Raw genomic sequence first — 20,559 nt, forward strand, 5'->3', positions numbered from 1 at the left:
AATTGGCAGTTCTTCTAGGCTAAACGCCTTGCTGTCATGTAGACAAACCAAGCTCAGAAAACAGACACTAAAGCCTCTTCATGATTTTAAATATTTTGTATATTTGTATATATCTGTACAAACATTTTTGTCATCTGATGTGTTCATCAGACAGTGAATGTTAGAAAGAAAGCACTCAGGTTTTGTCAGTGGATTTTGGGAGGTGTTTTAATAATAAAAATTTAAAAATAAACCTTTAGAGGCTGACTTATCTGTTTTCAAACATCCAGACCTGAACTTTGACAACGGCATTGCCCAGTGGATGAGTGTATGAAAATTCAAATGAGCAGGTGCATTCAGATGGAACAGTCTTTAACCCACCAAAGTCCATCCATTTGCATTTGAGCTAGTCTGCCTCCTACGTGCTGTACCCAGCAGCACCCTGACATAAACCAAACAGAGTGGTATCTCTGCTGTGTGAGAAAGGGTAACTTCAGGATGATGTCCTGACTTCATTCACCTGACGCTGAGTTTACGTGCCAAAACAACTTATGTTTGATCAGCGACGAAAGCAGGAAATTAAAGTGCCTACAAGCACATATTGATGATCATTAGATCATGCCTATGTCAAAATGTTTTTTAAATAGCTTAGTTCAAGTATCTGATTTCATGTTGCACAATCAAAAGAAAACAGATGGACTCTACTGTTGGAAAAAACTGCAGGGAGAGTAAAACCACTCTGCTGACCCACGTGAGTTAGCTTTCAGCAGGACTGTTTTACACAGTGCTGCTTTAAAGCATCATGACTAACATAGGTATATATAACAAAAACATTTGGTCATAATTCAGTGTTGCGTAGGGTCTGTGTGACAGCGTTTCTTCATCGAAGTCTTCTTTTACTTCAAAAAGAATAAACACGGCTGATGTAGGATATACAGCAGTTTTTAATGAAAACAATTTTTTACAGGAATAAAATAAGAGAAATGTTGCATAATATAATTTGCATATTCACATCATAATAAACAATTTTCGTTAAAAAAAGAAGCTGACAAGGGTTCTCTAAAGCAGGAAGACTGGAATATAAAGGGAGACATCTTTCACATTCATCTCTGAGCGCACTTCAAACATTTCCATTCAAGGTCAACCGTGAAGGATTTGAATGAAGAGGGCTGGCTAAATGTATCGAAGCTGAACCGTGTGCGTCACCAGTTTTTCCTTCCCACTTTCAAACCTGAATGCGCTTTTAAAATATATTTGGCGAAAATTGACAAGTAACACATATAACACTCCACCAAACTATGTTTTGTAGTTATCTCAAATATATGAGATGCTTAAAAAGAAAAAGAAGAAGCCCTGTGTGTAGTAGTTTGGGTGAACCGCTCCTTTAAACATTTAATTTACTTCACTGTTTGCATGACATTGATGTTCATGGAAATGGGCTCTTTTGTTGAAAGCAAATAGTCAACATTTATTCCAAGAATGCACACACACTCAAACACAAACACACTCACCATTTAAACAGTGCATCCCAGTTTAATTCATACCAGTGTTGCAACTACAGGCCCCCGAATGTAAAGTCTACCAAGCCTTAAGTGCTGAGAAAAGCAGCATCTGATCAGTTCAATATTGCACCCTGATGACATCATGGGACAGGAAGTTGAGAACAGCTGATTTGATGTAGAAGAGTCAGACAGCCATCATTAACACAGATTTGACACACAAGAACTGAAGTAAGTTACTGAGCTGTGAGATCAGTTACTGCATAGAAAACACACACACACACACACACACACACACACACACACACACACACACACACACACACAAACTGTTTGTTTGTTACTGGAAGACTGAGAGGCTTCAAGTTCTTCAGGAAGAGGCAGGAAGACATTTAAAATACTGACCACTTGAAAACACAGAAAATTCAATATTGACGATGACGATTTCCAAATGTGAGGGTTACTGACTTTTTCTGCTCATGTTTCTCTTTCTGATACAGTCTTTTAGCTGTGAGGCCTGGTGTGCTTTTTTCTTGCCATGGCAACAAAAGTATTTACATAAAAACAGCGTAGTGACATTCACACCAATGCTGTAAATGTGCTCGTGTTAGCTATTGATCATTTCTAAATGTGCTAAATTTCTAATTAAGTATATGAAACCAGAGATAACCTCCAAAAACCAAAGAGAAAGAAACCATCCTTTAATAAGCACTACTGTTTCAAGCAGTGAGGGAGGCAGAAGAATATTTGAAACACTAGAAAATCATTGGTCAGGTCTAACAAAGCCAAAGTCAAGAGGCAACTCATGCTGCTGAGAGTTTAAAAAGAAGACTAACACATAGAGTCAGTAGGTGTTAACACCCAATGCAATATGAGGATAGGTTTGAAGCAGTAGAGCCATTGCAGTCCTGGAAGGAGCTCTGGGGCTGTGAGCAGGGCATGCTGGACTTCCTTATGTGTGCTGTGACTAACCTCTTTCCAATCCCAAGCAGCTTTATTGCCTGAGACAAGGAAAAGGATGCATCCTGCAAGCGGTGTCAGCCAGGCTCATGCAGCCTGAGCAACATCTTAACTGGATGTCAAAAAGCGCCGTAGGTGGTGGGATGATAAGGTCCTCACAGACACCACAAACAGACTTCCAGAGGGTCAAAGCTAGTTTTCCACTGTCCTCCACTTCTGACTTCAAGCTTCTGACTGACAGAAAAGAATTCAGACCTCATAAAGAAGCTTAAAGAGGTAGTAAGGATCACACTCTAACCTATCTAGATGTACAAAAACTTCCCATGAACTGCAACAAGCCAGGTTCCAGTGTCTGGTTGTTGAGGCCATTTCCAAAGTATAGTGTGCGTCCTCATTTCTAGACTAAAGTCAGCTGCTGTGGGCAACATCCATGTGGAATTTCCTACAAAAGACTAACTTCAAGGTCAAAGGACTAAAGAAAGCCAATGAGGAGCTACAGCAGCCAAGACTAGCTCAAGAAGGTGAAGCTATGGAAGAGTTCCCAACAAAGCATAGAGGACACAGACAATGCTGCCACCAGGCTATCATGTGAAGGCCACCACATGCTGCGCTTCTGATGTTTACATCACCCAATAACCCTGTAGAAGAAATTAATGTAAAGTTTTAAGAAAATGAGCACATTTATCCAGTAGTAGACCACTTTTACCATTAAAGGATGGGTTCACATTTCCTCAAGTCTACTGTAACACAGAAATCACATGTCTGTGAGGCATTGCTCAGTGTCGTTGATAATGTTGTCCGTACTTGCTGCAAATAAAATATGAACCCATCCTTCAACTCCAAAGTCATTAAGACTGACACCAGTGTTAATCTGACCAATCACATGCTGCCTTTTACCTGAGCGGGCACGTGTTCCTCAGGTAGACCTGTCTGCACAGTATCTGACTGCTTTCCTCTGACATCGCGTTACATCAGAGTATTTGTTATACAGTTTGATGAGGAGACACCATGACATCATTAGTAACATTAACATTTTCTCTGGTTTCCAGTGCAACTGTGAAAACAATAACCTGAAGGTTAAAAGTGCTAAAAGAAGCTATCTGCTAGCAGTACACCAGACTGACAGCCAAAAGTCCTGCTACTGCCCTCTAGAGGCTCCAGTGCTCAGTGTGTTGGACAGAAAAACAAACATATTAAAGCATTAAAAGTTCATCTGGGACCCTGTGAACAGTTTGTGTGATAATGCTTGCTCAAAGGCCCTCTAAAAGGCTTTTTCCCCACATCCTTCAACCACGTCTCCTTAAAGCTTCATCACATGACCTGAATGACTGAAACGGAAAATTGAATTAAATTAAACAAAAAAAAAAAACGATTAATGCTTACATAAATCAGCAAATGCGACAGCACCGTAGCACCCAGACATTACAACAACATAATTTAAATGTAGGAAACATACACAAGATGAAAAGTGTACTTTAAATTGATCATTTTTTCATCGAGCCTCAAAGCTTTGCACCAAAACAAGATAAATAACCACCCCGTCAACAAAGAAAAAAGAAAACATACGAACGTCATTCTGAATGTTGTTCTTCTTTGTTTATCAGGCAGCACAGAAATTCAGCAACAGTTAGTTTAACCTCCTAGGACCTGGCGTCCACATATGTGGACATCACATTTTGGCTTATTTAGACCAAAATATTCAATTTTGGTGTACAGGGGCCTGATATCCACTTACGAGGACATTATACTGCCAATGGTCTATCGAAATTTTAAATGAATATCCTCATATGTGGCTCTCATTTTTCTTAGAAACAAAAATCAGGTAAAAAAAAAATAAAAATCTGGTAATTCTTTGTTTTTACATTCATCGGGTCCCAATCAGCCCAAATATCAAAGAGAAATTAAAAATGCATGTCGTGGAAGAGTTCGGGTCTTAGGAGGTTAAAGACAGGATTTGACTATTGTTACTCATTAAAACTGAATAAGTAACGAAGCACGTAGAACAAGTTAAAGCCAAAAAAACAGGCCCCTCTGTGTATCACATATTAAGCAAGCCGGGGTAAAGTCGTGTTTTTACTCAAGGTTTTGTGGCCAAAAAAACATTTTAGCTCTTCTGGATGGCATAATTTTCACTTTCCTGTTGTTCTTGGAAGACTGGATAAATATCCTGCGATGCTGGCGTGTATTCACACACTCAGTGGGTTTGACAACACAGATTTTTCTCTGCTCCTAGATCAAGTCTATTTTTATTATCCTGGGTAACAGAGCTGGACTATAAAGAACAAGTGAAAAACACAAAAACACACCTCACCCAAAGCTCTGAGATGTAGCTGGAGGTTCAGAAAACAGCCAAGAAGTGGACCTTTGAGTGATGAAGAAAAAAGGTAATATGAAGGCCAAAGAAAGCTTTAAAAGCTAATGGGTTCATCGTGCACCTTGAGATAACCATCCCTGGACCAGAGTGCTAAATGGACCAAAAGTCTTAATTTAAGCAGTTATTGAAAAATCAAGAAAAAGCTTTAGGTAAATATATACAACACACAATGTAAAATAAATAATTAGAGCACAAAAATAACCAGAGAAGCATTAATTAAAGCTGTAGGTAAAAGTTTGTTTTATCGATTGAGAGTCCGTGAGCTTATTTGCAGGTTGTGGAAAGTTCTAGTAATGTTTTAAAACGTCTCTCCAACTCTTCAGCTTTCAGAAAAGTTCTGCTCAGATGCTTCAAACTCCAGAAAGTTCAGTGACAGCAGGAAGGTTCAATAAAACAAAAGAATCAGACAGAAGGCCCTTTTCTCCATCCAGAGTCCAAAATCATTTTTCAACAGGCAGCGGAGACAGGTGGACAGGACACGGGGACACTAGTCACACATTAGTCACACAGAAAGCAGAAAACAGTCGGAGACAATGATGAGCAAAACCTTTGGATAACCATTAACGGTTATGTGACAATGTTGATCCGAGAAGCTGTCTGGTTTAAACTGCTTTTCATGTTTCCACTAAAGAATATATCTGCTTTAGTGCAACTTGGTGAAGCTGTAGCCGCCACTGAGGACACAGAGCAGGATGTGCTGTAGTGCTGTGTCAGGTCATGCCACCAGTTGCAGATGTTTTACACTTTTTAAGGATTTTAAAGCTGATTTTAGTATTTACGTAGCTCACGTGTATCAAAATGTAATTGTTTTGGGACAAAAAACAGAAACATTTTACAAATTGAATTGCATACTTGCCTGGCAGTTTGGATGCAGGGAGATATTAGAACTGAACAACAGGTGAATAAAAAGCTATTTTATTTATTTCTGCTCTTTTTTAAGGAGAAAAGTGAAATTTTTGGTCAAGTTTTTATACATCAGTAACCAAATAATAAGGTTTTAATGACATCACCAAACAGATCAGTAGGTCAAACACTCGCAGAGGCTGAAAACAGGCCGCCTGTTCAACCAAACAGTTCACACCACCGTGTCCCCACTAATAAATAAAACCATGTAGGTTTTATTGTAAACCATGTAGGTTTCGGAGCTGCACAACAGGACGTCTAACTGTTTTTAGAGTGTTTCATGTGATTTGTTGACAATAAGTACAAAATGCTGTGTACTCCATCCAACTTTTTTTTTTTACTTTCTTCAGGAATTATGTATATGTGAAACACGAGAGTAGCGTCTGAGTGAGGGCACGCTGACAGCTGCAGTAGTGTTAGGTCACGATAGACGACGTCTGCTGAGTTTCTGACGTCTTATTTGTGCTGCTAAGCTCCTCGAGCAGGTGATAGAACAGCTCCTCCAATCCTCTTCAAACTCTGAGGGAGAACCCGAGCTGGGATCTCGAGCAAAATGTTCCCATCAGCTTTAGTGTCTGGCCTCATCAAAACGTCCAAACTTCCTCAAAACCTACCCCCCAAAAAATCAGTAACAGCACTGTTACCTGTGTTGGTAAGAGTTTGGGAGCAGGTTCTGGGTTGTCTTTAGATTCAGTGTCTTGTCAGCTCTGACAAATCAAAATACATTAAAAGCCTATTTTTTTGGCCAATGTGGGCTGCTAAAAACGGATATTTGTTCTCGACTTGGCTTTCTCTAAGGTGGGCCCTGTGTTTTAGATTTTGCAGGTCTCTACGGTCACTTAGTGCTTTCTAAACAATGTTGAGCAACTTCAGTATTTTTTGGTTTCCAGGAACTTCACATGTCTCAATGAAAGAACTGTTTTGTTATTTTTTATTCTGTTTTTTCGTTCATCCAGGTTCAGGTTATTTAAACGTACATCCCCTCTTCTGGTCGGCAAGAGGCAGTTCACAGTTCACAACTTTCTTAGTGGGGAGGTTGCAGGTTTGAATCCCTGCAGTCTTAATGCGATGTCTCCCATGTCCCCGTAGTGGCAACAAAAAGCATGTCAAAGTTCGCTGGTATGACTTCCCGCTTCTGCTGGCATCAGTACGGCGTGAAGAGAATCGATCCTTGGCTCGCTCTGATTGGTCCAGGTGCTGGACGGAGGAAGGAGGCTGTGAAAAGGGGGGAAGAGGCCGGAGGGCGAGGGTGGATAGAGATCGCAGGTGTGAGGGGGGAGGACGTGGGTGTGAGGAGGGGGGAAGAGGACAGAGAGGATGGAGGGAGTGATAGAGAGGGGGTGAGCGGAGTAGATGGTGGAGCAAAAGGAGTGGAGAGGAATGAAGGTGAGAGCGCAGGCTTCACCAGCTCCTTCTGAGCAAACATGGAGAAGAGAGGAGGAGAGGAAACAAAGAGACATCGATGAAAAAAAACAGAATGAAGACAAAAGTAAATAATAATACTTAATTAGAGGAAGGGAGGTAAAGAGACACTCACAGTGAGTGAGCCGCGCTGCTGTTTGTTGTAAGGACTGTACTTGGGTTTGCTGGGTTTTCCTGCCACTCTGTCCTTGTGCCTCCTGCTGGAGATGTGCTGCAACAACAACAAACACTGTCACAGTGAAAGCAAATCTGAGGGCAGACAAGACCAACAGCAACCGAGACTATAAACTGCACAAGAACAGAAGAACCTGAATGAAATTAAGGATCAAGATTTCACAATGATTCACAAACTAAAAGCAACCAAGTATGTAGTTCACTAGTGTAAGTTCATTTGTCATTTCAGGTAAAGAGTTGTTAAACACATTAGTCGGATAATGTACAGCAAAAGGCCTTTCCAGGGGTTAAAAACCAAAATAAAATGAATAAACATTAATTTTCCAGTTGTAACTGTGAGAAGACTGTTTTTACTTTAAACTTTAAACATAAACTGAAACTACATTAAAGGTACAGTATGTGAAATCTCACCACTAGGGTGTGCAGCTTAGAGTCAGTTGAGTTCGACTTTCTTATCCCTCACAATTTAAGTGCATTATCCTAGCTACGGTGGCCACTGCATGACAAAACTCTGGCCACAGTTCATCTGTAGTGAGTGTAGGCTGTCAGTCCACTGTTTACCTCAGATGTCAATATGTGTCTATTTACTCTGCAGGACGCTGTAAAACCTTGTGAAAGGAGTCCAATATGACGACGATCACTTCTGTGACAGCAATGCTGAGGTGAATTGCTGGTTTTACTGAACCTTAGTATTGTGTAGCAAATATTTGAGTGTATATGAACAGTCTGACAATCCTGTAGCTGCCTTCCTTTAGATATTTGTGAACCTGCTGCGAGTTTCTACCTGTTTAAGCTGGATCTCAGAGTTGACATGGACATCACAGATCTGGCAGTGGAAGGTTTTGTTCTGCAGGCCGGAGCCCTTCAGTCCCGAGCTGCTGCCGTTCTTCAGCTTTGCTCCAGGCCGAGGGTAGGCTTTGATCGGCCCAGCGCCACTACGAGCCTCCAGCATTGTTTTATGTTTTGATCCTGAAAGCAAAGGAAAACAAACTCAGGAAACACGAAAGGTAAAAATATCTTTAAATATGGGTCTGTTGTTTTAATTCCATCAAAATAAAACCTGTACACATCGTCTGCTTTTACACTGATCTTTATCTTCATGGTTACAAAAGCTTTCTATAAAAATCAACCAGAAAAGACTTGCCGAGGATAAATATTCATGTGTGATTATCATAATGTGGAAACAGAAGTGCAGAAACTCTGCTGAAAGCTCTCCCTGTTGATGTATTCCAGGATTTCCACAAATCCTTTTGGCCATATTGGATTATGAACAAGTTTAATAAGTTTAAGGCTTGTGTGTGTTTCATGCATGAAGCACAGCATTTGTTTTTTGAATATCTTTTAATGTCACAGGAGTAAAAGTAGATACCAAAGATCTCCAAGCAGGGGCAGCACAGAGCCGCTGAGGGAGATTAAGGGACACCTTCCTTCCACCTTTCAGTGTCATTAATCTAAATTCTCCTCTTTCTAAATGTGTTTATAGCTATATAGCTAAATGTATATACCCTGGTATGTTTCTGTGAGGAAGTAAAATAACTACCAGCAATTGAAATGTCCACCTAATTTATAGATTCAGAGATATGAAGAGTGAAAAAAACAGCATATGTTCGAGTGAGCTTCCCGCAGCTTTCAAAAGAAAACTTGGTTTTATGTGAATCTCTTTTGGGGGTTTTTGGGTCCGACTTAAAGTAAACACAGGACAAGGCCTCGTGGGAACTGCATTTGTAATCTCCATCCAGGAAAATTCTCCGGTTGACTTAATCACTTGATTGCTGGTATTTACAGATGGTAACATTAGTTGAAGCGCTATGCTGAGATGCACAACAGACATATTTTGTATTATTTTAGTTTAATCACCTGATGCTTACTCTATTTTAGCACTGTAAATAAGAAGCACAACCGCTCAGCCGATATTGTAGTTGGACCTGTCCTCACTGATTTACAGCCATGGTAAAAAGACACTCTGTCAATTCAAGGGTTTCACATATCAGGAGATAATAAACATGAGCTGACACTTGGCAGGTCTTGAAATTAGGTAAATAAAACCACAGATGAGTTACAACATGTCATATGTTACACAATATCAACATTTATTCAACAAAAACGAAGCCGAAATGCAAACAAAGTCAAAAATATGTCCATCTTTAATACTTCCACGGGAATTAAGACGATGAGTAACAAAATGCTCAGGAGGAAAGAGATTACCATCAGGGACTATCAGCCCATCAATCCGGGAAGAACTATAAGGATATTTACCAAACAATGTGAAATCTCCCATCGTACGCTGAGAGATTTTATTCAGGATTGGGCATTCCAGCAAATCCAGCCCAAGGTCAGACTGTGCAATGCTCAAAGAAACCAAGAGCCAAGAGACTCTACAGGCCACTTTTGTACATATTTCCTGTACTGTGCTAAAGATGAATCAATCCTTCTGTCCTTTAACTTCAATTTAAATTTCAGCAACTTAACATTCACCAGAACCGACAATTTTCATACATTCAATATTTTGTAAATGAAGGTGTAACAAAGAACTAGATGCCACAGAAGCTTTTGTTTTTGCATGCTAATGCTAATGCATATCATATAAAATCAAAGGTGCATATCTCTCCTCACCTGCATTATGCGCCTCCAGCTGAGAGAGCGAGTTGACCGCGACTTTACAAAGAGAACAATACAGCAGCTTTTTCGCCTTCTCCTCTTCTGACTCCACTGAAGGTGAAGCATCCTGGGAGGGTGCAGGTGGAAGGGGAGCAGGGCAAGACAAGGTGGTGACAGGAGCGGGAGCGGAAGCAGAAGACACTTTGGAAGAAGAGGATGACGAAGAGGAAGAGAGGCCTGGAGCTGGGAGTCCCGATGGGGGGCTGGATGGAGGAGGCTCACTGCCTGCTCTACTAGAAGAGGGGGAGGAGGAAGAGAGAGGGGAGGTAGAGGGGAGGAGGAAAGATTTGACAGGAGACGGAGTGTCTGCGGTTCTGGATAAGAAATCTGAAGGGAGAAGAGTGGAAGGAAAATGAAACAATATCTGAAAAAAACATCAGCAGTAACATAATTCACATCAGTGTTATTACTGGATAAAAATGAACCTGTGTGTTGATTAGTGCTGCTGTTAGCTGAGACAAGAGGGACGGGGACAGCTGAGACAAGAGGGGCGGGGCCAGCAGGATTACAGACGCTCCCATTGGTTTCTGCAGAATTTGACAGCTTAGCCTTGGCTTTGTTCTCCTGAGACTTGAGCTTCTTTGCGTGACGACTTCCTCTGTAATGAGCCTCAGCCTGAGACTGAGATGTAGAAATAGAAAAGTTTAAGTTTTGTATTTGAGCCATTCAGCATCCTCCAAAATAAAACCGATGTGAAAGGGCCAGAGACTGCAGTCAGTGACTGGAAAAGCCACTTCAGAGCAGCTATAACAATGAACCCTGTACATTGCTTTATAAGGTGCTCACCTTACAGAAGACATAAACATGTTTACAGCATACAAAAAGTTTGGTCTCTATGGCTAATCTCCCTTTAGTAATTCAGGGTAGTTGTTGAACCATAGAAGGCATAGAAAAGCATGCTAGCAAAGCTGCAGCAGCACAGCAGCTCTGGAGCTGCAAGCATTCATGCACGCTATAGGACACCTGTGTTTTGGAAAAGCTCAGAGCACAATCGCTGGAATTACACACATCAAAACAAGGACAATAGGCTTGAAGCATGAAAATACATTTATGTTTTATTTACAGACCTACATATAGCACACATTAAATCCAGGCCTCTGGGCCACCTGTGTACACAGCCGGACTGATTAAAACAGGACTTTACATATAATGTTAAATGCACAGGAGATGGACCTGAGGCCACTTTTGGGCTGGCGATGCGTGAAAAATGTGCAGCCCCCTCGTTCTCTGAATAAAGCCGGAGCATCTGTGCAGCAGGAAGGTTAACAAGAAATTGCCATAGCTATTTTTTTCATCATGCTCAGCTTTTCCCAACAGTGAAACATCATCCAGTAACGTGGCATTTTGGCCAATCAGATGAATGCGAGTCCTCGTTTTCTGGGTATTCACACTGCAACAGGAAGGGTAATGTTTCTTTCCAGGCCTAGAGAGACTGCAATTTCCTTCTTCCAGAGTCCCATGGAGGGAGCATCCATACTCTTCCAACATAGCGCAATGGCTCTTCTGGCTTGAAGTAGTCCATAGTCCAGTAATTTGTTTTTTTTCCCGATTGCTTAAATTCCCTTGGATATATTCCAAGTACATAGAGTTTTCCTTTTAAAGGGATTTTTACCTTAAACACTTCAGACAGATATTTGATAACATCTTTCCAAAAGTCCTGGATTTTAGGACACTCCCATAGACAATGAAGAAGAGTTCCTTTTTCAACTAAACATTTAGTACAGATGTCCGGAATATCATTGGACACATGATGAAGCTTGACAGGTGTTATATAGGTTCTCATGAGCCATTTATATTGCAGTAGTTTAAAGCGTGTGTTTATTGTTTGTTTTTGTGCTTTTAAGCAAGCCTGGTTCCAGTCATTTTCATCTATGTCCTCTTGGATCTCCCTTCTCCAAGCATCCAGTTTATCTGCTGCTGAGTCTTTGGAGGAAAGCATCAGTAAATTATAACATATAGAGAGAAAACCTTTCCCTTTTGTATTCTTAATGCATGCCTCCTCTATTTTTGTCAGTGGTGGAAGTTCAGCAATCCTTTGCAGTTTTGATGACAAATAGTTTTTCAATTGTAAATATTGAAAAAAGTGCTTTGGGGGTATTAAATATTTTTTACACAACTGATCAAATGTGAGCAGCATGCCATCTGCATATAGGTCTTTAATTTTTTGAATGCCTTTATTTTTCCATATTTTAAATCCTCCATCACTTTTACCTGGCGTGAACTTTTCATTTCCCCAAATAGGGGTAAATTGCGAAAGCGATGGAGGATCGCCCACATATTTATGAGCTGCATGCCAAATTATAATTGTATTTTTCAAGAAAGGGTTCCTTGTATTTTTTTCTTAATGTCTTAGTGTCTGAAGAATATAGAAAAGTGTGTAAGGGAAGATCTGGAACAGATTTTTGCTCAATGTCAACCCAGGCTGGAGGTGTTGTTGGGCAGCCATATAATACCATCTGAGGTTGGGGACTTGGAGACCTCCTCTTTCATAGGGCAAGTAAAGTAGTTGTAAGCGGAGCCTTGCCTTCTTATTATTCCAAATAAATTGGTTAAATAGTTTGTTTAAACTGTCAAAAAATGAAGTTGGTAGAGGCAACGGAAGTGTTTGGAAGTATTATAAAAATTTGGGTAAAATTGTCATTTTTAGGATATTTATCCAGCCTATCATAGATACAGGCAGGTTTGTCCAGCGGTTTAGCATTTCCGTGACCTCTTCTACAAGGGGATCATAATTTATTGAGGTTATGTCCTTGATGCTTGGGGCGATCCTAATGCCTAAATATTTAAAGCCTGTTGTAGATGTTTTAAATGGGGTGGCCACCACAGGGCTTCTTCTTTCTTCTTCATTAAGAAACATTAATTCTGATTTAGAATTTTTAATTTTGTTTCCTGAAAATTCTCCAAATGTTTTTATTAATGTTACTAAATTAGGGTTACTATCTTTCAGATTAGTCAAAAAATATATATAATATCATCTGCAAATAAAGAAATTAGATGGTCTCTTCCTCCAATTCTTATCCCTGATATTCCTGCATTTGCTCTCACAGCTATGGCCAGAGGTTCTATTGCTAACACAAAGAGAATTGGTGACATAGGGCAGCCCTGCCTGGTTGATCGCTGTAAATTAAAGGGTTTTGATACGTTATTGTTAGTTAAAACTTGTGCTGTTGGATGTGTATACAATAATCGGATCCATTTCAGGAATGTTTCACCTAGTCCATATCTGGGGAGCACTTGTAAGAGATAATTCCATTCTATTCTATCGAAGGCTTTGCACGCATCTAGTGATAGCAGCGCAGTGTCCTCCCTATTGTTTTTCTCATAAAGTACATTGAGGACACGTCTTATATTATGATAGCCTTGTTGATCGTCTGTTATCAAATTAGGCACATATTTATCTAGTCTTCTAGAGAGTGCTTTACACAAAATCTTCGTATCACATCCCATAAGACTAATTCCCCTATAAGAGGTCACGCTCCTCTCTTACTTCTCTGAGCCGTGATTCCTGTTTTCATGTTCACTCATGAATAATTTCACCAGCTCATGAATAAGTGATGTTTGACTGGCATGTTCCTAATGAGGCAGCTCGTTCCCGCACAGCAGTCGTCTGTGAATGGGCAGAGTGTCGTTTACGCAGATCTGTGTCATTAGGGTGTGGAAGGGGAGGTGTTACACCTGAGCTTACGCACCTGTTCTTTTCCAGGAGCACCTCACAAAATTATACAAAAAAAAGAAAAGAAAAGACTTCATCTCTCTAGTGGTAGGACCCTCCTTTTCAGCAAGACTAACTATAAACTACTTGAGAATAAACTTTCATCCACAGTAACGCCAGTGAAAATTTAAAAGTCAGACAATAAACGGCAGTTTTTTGTTATTGTTCATTTTCAGGATCAGATCCCATAAAAACGCAGGACTGAAATGCGGTCGTTAACAGCAAGCTCAGATTAGCTTGCATGGCAAATGTTAATTTTAGATGTGCTGAATTATATTTATGATTGGAAAACTAATTCAGTTACACAGGCTTTAGGTGCTAATGAGCAAACATTTCTAAGATACAGTGCTAACATTTTCTAGCAAACGTAAATGTAAATGTATTAATAAGCAAACACTTCATTTATATTTATATCTTGTATATCGACCAGAAACAAAACACACACACACACACACACACACACACACACACACACACACACACACACACACACACACACACACACACACACACACACACACTTACATCAGAGTTGAACCTCAACTGGCAGACAGTACAGGAGATGACCTGTTTCCTTTTAGGTACCATGGTAACACCAAAGGTGTGGTTGATGACAGCCTTCTGCACCGGGTCCATCTGAGTGAGACACACAGAGGTCAGAGGTCACGAGCTTGTTTCAACCCGAGTACTGATGACACCATGAAAGATTTTTTTGTGCGATCTATTTGACCTGCAGCTATGACACACGCTCACCTGTCGCTACCACACACACCTACCGTGTTGAAGTTTGGGAAAAGTCCAACTGGTGACGTTGTCTCAACAGGAAACGGCAGAAAGGGTTTCATCATGACTGAGGGACCAGTGGCACCTATGAGACCTGGCAACGCTCCGCCCACTGCACCACTCCCACTTCCTGGGAACAGACACGGAGTTTAAATAATTGATTTCTAATACCTTTGTTTTCACACACTTCAAACAAACAGCAACAACACAAAGGGTTGCAGGGCAGAGTTTCTGCTTTAAGGATGAAGCTGAAACTTATATTGACCCAAATTTCACTTCAGAGTTGCTACAGTCACACCACAATGCGAAAATAAGGATATACTTATATTTTTCCATACTGAAAACATCTAGAAATGAATCCAGAAAAAACCCCTGGTTGACTCGTATTCACGCTACATAAAACGGGTGAGCCATTTTATGATGTTATGGATTTAGTTTGGTCCCTTTTGGCTAAAAATATTGGCCATTATTGAGTTTTAATAATGATTCCTCAGCTGTTTTGTCATTAGTCTGTTGACACTTTATGAAGGTGAAATTAAATTACATTTATTAATACATTTAAGAACTTTTATCCAAAAATTTGTTGAATAATGATTTCATAAATAGCCTTTTGTCAAATTAACCATCTGTAAGGATCAGGAAATATATCTAAAGCTGTGCCTGTTAAAGAGAAAGACACACTTCTTGGCATATTCTCTGAAGAGCAAACAAAGGGAGCTCATCTTTGATATCTCTGGAGTTACGACCTGGAAACCTGAGCAGCAGATCTGCTTAACAGTACCTAACATATGGATACAGAACATATGGAGCTGCAGCTGCTCGGGGCAGAGAGAGGCAATAATACAGAAAGACAAAGCGAAAAGAGGGCGAACGATTGGCTCACATAATGAGTCCACGTGTCCAGCTGCCACTCGGCCAGAAAGATGTGTAAACTTTCAAAAGGCAGGAAGTACACTAACCGAGCTCACGCAGAATCCAAGCTGACCACATCACACTATACACAACTATTACAAAACATTTCTTCAACAAACAAAACTTGAGTACTCTAAATCTGCCATGAATTATTAGCAGTGGATTATTTGGAGGGCGGTTACATGTGAGCAATTTTAGGAAAACAGTTGAAGATGTTTGAATCCACCTGCTGCTGCTAGTTCATGCTAGTTACCTGATGCAAGCATATTATTCTGTGTATGTTTAAAGTTACAGCATGTCAAAGCCCTGCAGTGAAATCTTTTGTAACAACAGTGTGTGGGTGGAAACACTGATGCCATCTGAATCAGGCCTGATGAAGGAGGGGGAGGCGGTGGAAGAAGAGGAGTAGGAGGAGGTTTCTGGTCATGTTGGTTTAGTGCATATGTCCAGTGTAATGTAATGAAGGTAAACCTGATTATATCCCATTTTAAATAACAGTCTGGCCAACTCTTTATGACTTCTAATGCATCCATGTGAGTACTATAACCCATTTACATCCACTCTACATGAACTCTAATTGTACCATTATAAAAGATTAGAAATAAAATATAGAAATACAACTCTACTTTAAGACCTATTATAATCTATTCTGATGAGCTGTAACTGACTGTGATCCACAACACATTAAACCAGTCACAATGTATTAATCTTATTCAGAACAAACCAACAAAAAATTCACTATAGCTCCACCCAGACTTTAAATACTGTGTGTGTGTGTGTGTGTGTGTGTGTGTGTGTGTGTGTGTGTGTGTGTGTGTGTGTGTGTGTGTGTGTGTGTGTGTGTAACATTAGGCTAGCTGTAGAAGAGCTGTGTGCCAGGCTGCTGACTCTCTAAGTTTATCCTCATATAGCAGCACTGTGAGTCAGTGTCTGTATTTATAACTACAGCTGATTATTAAGTTCAGAACAACATGAGACGGTGTTGTAATCGAATGTGAAGGTGGGCAGATACGGCTCAGATCACGATCTGGATCCGGGGGGTTATTTATGATAGTAAATACACATTAGTGTCTATTTTTAAATGTGGCCTATTGTGTCAGCTTGGTGGATCGGTTACAAAAAAGAAGTCCTGCAGACCGTCATTACTACAACAACCAAAATATTTGTTAACCTACTGCGTCATACTGGAGCTCCTTCAGATGCGCCGCTATAATGCCTTCAGAGCTTGTTTAAGCACCACTGAGACCACCTTGGTGATAAGTTCAGCCAATTTAAAAAGCCTATTAACATGTAATAAAGCCACAATGTTAAGGTTACCTAAAAATCACTCAGGAGAACCACTGGAGCCTCTTCAAACACCACCGATGCCACGTGAAAAAATGCTTGAGAAACTTTTTTTTTTAAAGACAAAAACAAGCTGAACCACAGAAACCACTTCAAGAAAGCCTAAGCATTCTTCCTCCTCAACCTCAACCAGCAGCTTTCTCTTTTCAGTGATCTCATTAGCATTAAACTCTATTTTTACTTGATTTTCTGTTTTTTTGAGGTGTGACATCTCCTGAATTCTGGGACAATAGAGATCTTGCAGTCCTCTAGTAATATTAAAGAAATGGTGAAACTCCCTAAAGGACAACAGAAACCTCTTTATGACCTCCCTGAAACTACTCAAGGATGGCTTAACCTTCTTCAAGGACCCTTTTGACATCCTGGAGGACTTTTTGAGGACCCTTTAAGCCTTTACAAATCCTGTATCTTAAGCTGGCTGACTATTTTGCTAGCCTTAATGTTTCCTGATGCAAATATATGTTGGCTTTATGTTGTGACTGTACCTGCTGAATTCAATTACTTGTTAGCCTCTGGTGTAGACCACTCGTGATAGGTATGAATTGAAGATATTTTTCAGTATGTGTGAGTATGATGAACAGAGTGTTGAGAGAGTGGTCTTAATTCTGTCCTTCTGTCCTCTGAGATCTGGTTACAACACACACACAGTAACCCTTCTCCCTTACACTAAGTTGCTGTTCTAAGAAGCTGCTAAAAATACTGATCTAAACATCTGCTACTGCACTCCCATGGAAACACTTGATAAACCAGCATGAAAACTGGCCAACAGCAAACTAATGAGCCAGTCAGCTTTATTTCAGGCTGTTGGTGATTTGTCAAAAGATCCCCGAGATGCGGTACTAGCTGTAAACAAACACGCAAAAAGTTTTCTTACAAGATTCTTTAAATAAACTATTTCCATTCGCAGCGTGCAACTTTGCAAAGTGGGACAAGCAACAAAAAGCTGACAAGTTGAGACGCTTCAAACTGGAGCTGGCAGGTTTGCACCTGTCTCATAATAACACTGACCAATTTAGACTGGCGCCTAATATAAAATTGACTGATGGAAAGTCACTTAGTCACTTAGTCTGACACTGAAATTGTAACCAGAGAAATCATGAGATAAAGAGAAATAGAAATCTATGAGGGAATTTTGTAACATTTCTGCCCCTGTGACCAAAACGTCCAATCAACAGTTGAACTGGGGAACATTGGAGCCAATCGTGTTGCTGCACTGATGCATGTGCACAGCAAAGGTTCAGAACTGTTTAAACTCTGTGGTGGCAGGATAGATATGCTCCCTGTGGTGGTTAGATATGCTTGCCATTTGCAGCAAAGACATTGTTTTTCTTGGCTGACCATATTCAGAATTTAAATTAGCACGGCATTTGTTGAACGCTTCAGCCATAAAGATGGACCGTGTTGGCACTGAGAACTGAGCTTCAAATTAAGTCATAATGTCTTGTAGCTGTGTATATGATATCTTGCAATGTTTTCTAACCTGATTTGGCTGGCGTCTCAGTAGATGCAACTTTTATGTCCCAGTAAATACGAAAATTAAAGATATGATTCTCTGGCCTTTAAAAATAACTACCCAAATAACGCCACAGAGGTGTGACCAAAATGGCTGTCAAATGGCAAATACTGAATTGCCAAGACTTACACAGAAGACTTACCGCCTACCACTTTGGAATGACCTAAAACTGGAACCTAACTAAGCAAATTAGAGTAGTCTAACACTAGAACTGGATCTGAGTGGATTAAACCAGTAAAAGTGGAATTGCCCAGTTTGGTTGGATACTTGAACCTACCAGCTAAATCCACTCCAGAAAGCACTCAAAGGTCATCTGCGCTTCTTGGTGAAATAGACTGTGATTTCTTGTAGGTATAGATGGAGAGCTAATTAATAACACTCAAGTCAGCCAGGGATACAGAGTGGGTCTCAATCACAAACAGCGTATATGCATATGTGTGTGTTCATGCATATAAGCTTTTGATGAAAACTAGTTGGTCTTATAAAATGTAAACACACCTCTTCAAACTTCTATGACTACTACAAATAGTAATAATGGTGGGAGGAAGAAAAAGAAGAAGAAAACGTGAGCAATGTGAGAAAGAAAGTAGTCTGTTACTCTATTTTTAATCTCAACTTTGATATCAAAATTCGTCTTTTTCTTCACTCGAGACACAATGAATGTCTCAGGTTAAACAATAATTAACAGTTATTTATTAATTTTATTCACAGTCTTGAGAAAACAGACGGCGTGCAGCTCATAATCTGTTGCTGCTGTTTCGTTTTCTTGAGCTGCTTTATCAGCTTTGAACTTCCCTCCTTTCTTCTCTACACCTTCAGCTACATGCCAGCTAGCTAGGTAGCAATTCTAGTGTCAAACTCTCTGCAAAGTGAGAAACAAAAGGAAGAAACAGCTCCAGTAAATCCATACTTACAGAGTATTATTGGCTTGAGGCCAAAGGACTCTGTGAATAATAAAATTGTAACTAAGCTAACAGGAAAGTCAGGAAGCTGAAACCACCCACACACTTCTGAAAGAAGCTGTTGTCATCAAAAATAAATCAAATATTCTGTGTGGGTACACTATGATTGGAGGGTGCTAGTGAGCTATGGTAGCTTCTTCTGTTCCACTCAAAGTTTAGAAATGTGCAGATCGCTCGTTATAGGTCAAAGGTGTACATTCAGGAATTCTCTTATCTTCTAATTAGAGCAATAGCACTGAAGTTACAAAATTCCTGCCTTAAATTCCTGTAGAAATCACACCATGTCAGAGCTCCAAACATTTTAAATGATCAAAGCGTCTCTCCTGGCGTGTCCTTTGCTGACATCAGCAGCTGCTGAGATTAAGCTGCCTATAAACTGATTCTGATCCTTTATTCATTTGTAGCATCCAGCTTCCTGCTGGTCAGCCGAGTTTCCCCGTACAGCAGTGAGATTTATGGCTCTGGCTGCAGTCAAGGTCATCTCTGGCATTCACACCTCTCACACACACATCCAAACACATATTTACGCTCGCAGTTAGTTCTGCTTGGAGGCTCACATGATAAAGACATGAGAAACGAAAACCTTGCACGGTGCTCTGCTGCACCGAGAGCTGCAGACTGCGGCTCCTGTAAGTGATCTGACCCGGGCAACTCTGTGCCCAGTGGGTATGGTTACTGAAAAATGTGGCTGATATTTAATCAGTCACATGCCCCTGGTGTATAAATCCAAATGGAGCGGCTGAGCTGCACACAACCTTTTGCTTACAGTAGCAGCATAAATTGATACACAGAGCATTTCTGGTGTTTGTAGCAGGTTAAAGACTGATTTATAGTGATTGAGAGTGTGGAAAGGAGCACTGCTGAGCCACTAATACGGAAGGATTTCTGTTTACAATTCTTTTCTTGTCAAAAAGAATTTTTTTCCCAATTCCTAAACATATATTTCAAAAAGATCTGTGCTTTTTTGTAGGACAAGTCAATCCCATTGTCACGTCCATTCAATTCCTGATGAATACTTGAATGTAAATACCAATACCAAATACCAATCAATTTCAAAAGGGCACAAGACATCAGAAAACAAACTGTACACACATCATTATGCACTGAAAGGTCAAAAATCCAACAGAAGAACAAGGCACATTTTTATAGGCTCATGCATTTTGGTGATTTTTTAAGGCTTATCAGATAAATAATATTGCTTAGCTGAGCAATTAACTACACTAACAGCCAGCCGAAGACATCTGTGCTCTAGTTTTGGCCAGTAAAGTTTTAGCAGTTTATTAGGATCTTAGCACTAAATAGCAGGTATCGGTGTCTGCGTGATGACAGCATACAGACAGTATACGGATGTAGTCTGCTAACCA

General features: G+C 40.2%; 1 protein-coding gene across 2 annotated transcripts in view; it reads right to left on the minus strand.

Annotated features, from left to right (window-relative positions):
* Nucleotides 1-5,711: 5,711 nt before the first annotated feature.
* znf385b (zinc finger protein 385B) overlaps nucleotides 5,712-20,559 on the minus strand; it is a 61,350-nt gene continuing 46,502 nt past the window's right edge. Inside the window, exons 5-11 of one of the 2 annotated variants that reach the window (XM_080290398.1) lie at nucleotides 14,458-14,594; nucleotides 14,207-14,317; nucleotides 10,395-10,590; nucleotides 9,925-10,296; nucleotides 8,096-8,280; nucleotides 7,253-7,348; nucleotides 5,712-7,126 (exon numbers count right to left, since the gene is read on the minus strand). In XM_080290398.1, the coding sequence (XP_080146524.1) occupies nucleotides 6,860-7,126; nucleotides 7,253-7,348; nucleotides 8,096-8,280; nucleotides 9,925-10,296; nucleotides 10,395-10,590; nucleotides 14,207-14,317; nucleotides 14,458-14,594 (1,364 nt within the window). In that variant the 3' untranslated portion in view covers nucleotides 5,712-6,859. Of the gene's footprint in view, nucleotides 7,130-7,252; nucleotides 7,349-8,095; nucleotides 8,281-9,924; nucleotides 10,297-10,394; nucleotides 10,591-14,206; nucleotides 14,318-14,457; nucleotides 14,595-20,559 lie in introns of both variants that reach the window. The other variant, XM_080290396.1, reaches the window with a different exon arrangement.

The sequence above is a fragment of the Astatotilapia calliptera genome, chromosome 16 (genome assembly GCF_964374335.1).
Source record: "Astatotilapia calliptera chromosome 16, fAstCal68.1, whole genome shotgun sequence".
Classification (NCBI taxonomy): Eukaryota; Metazoa; Chordata; class Actinopteri; order Cichliformes; family Cichlidae; genus Astatotilapia; species Astatotilapia calliptera.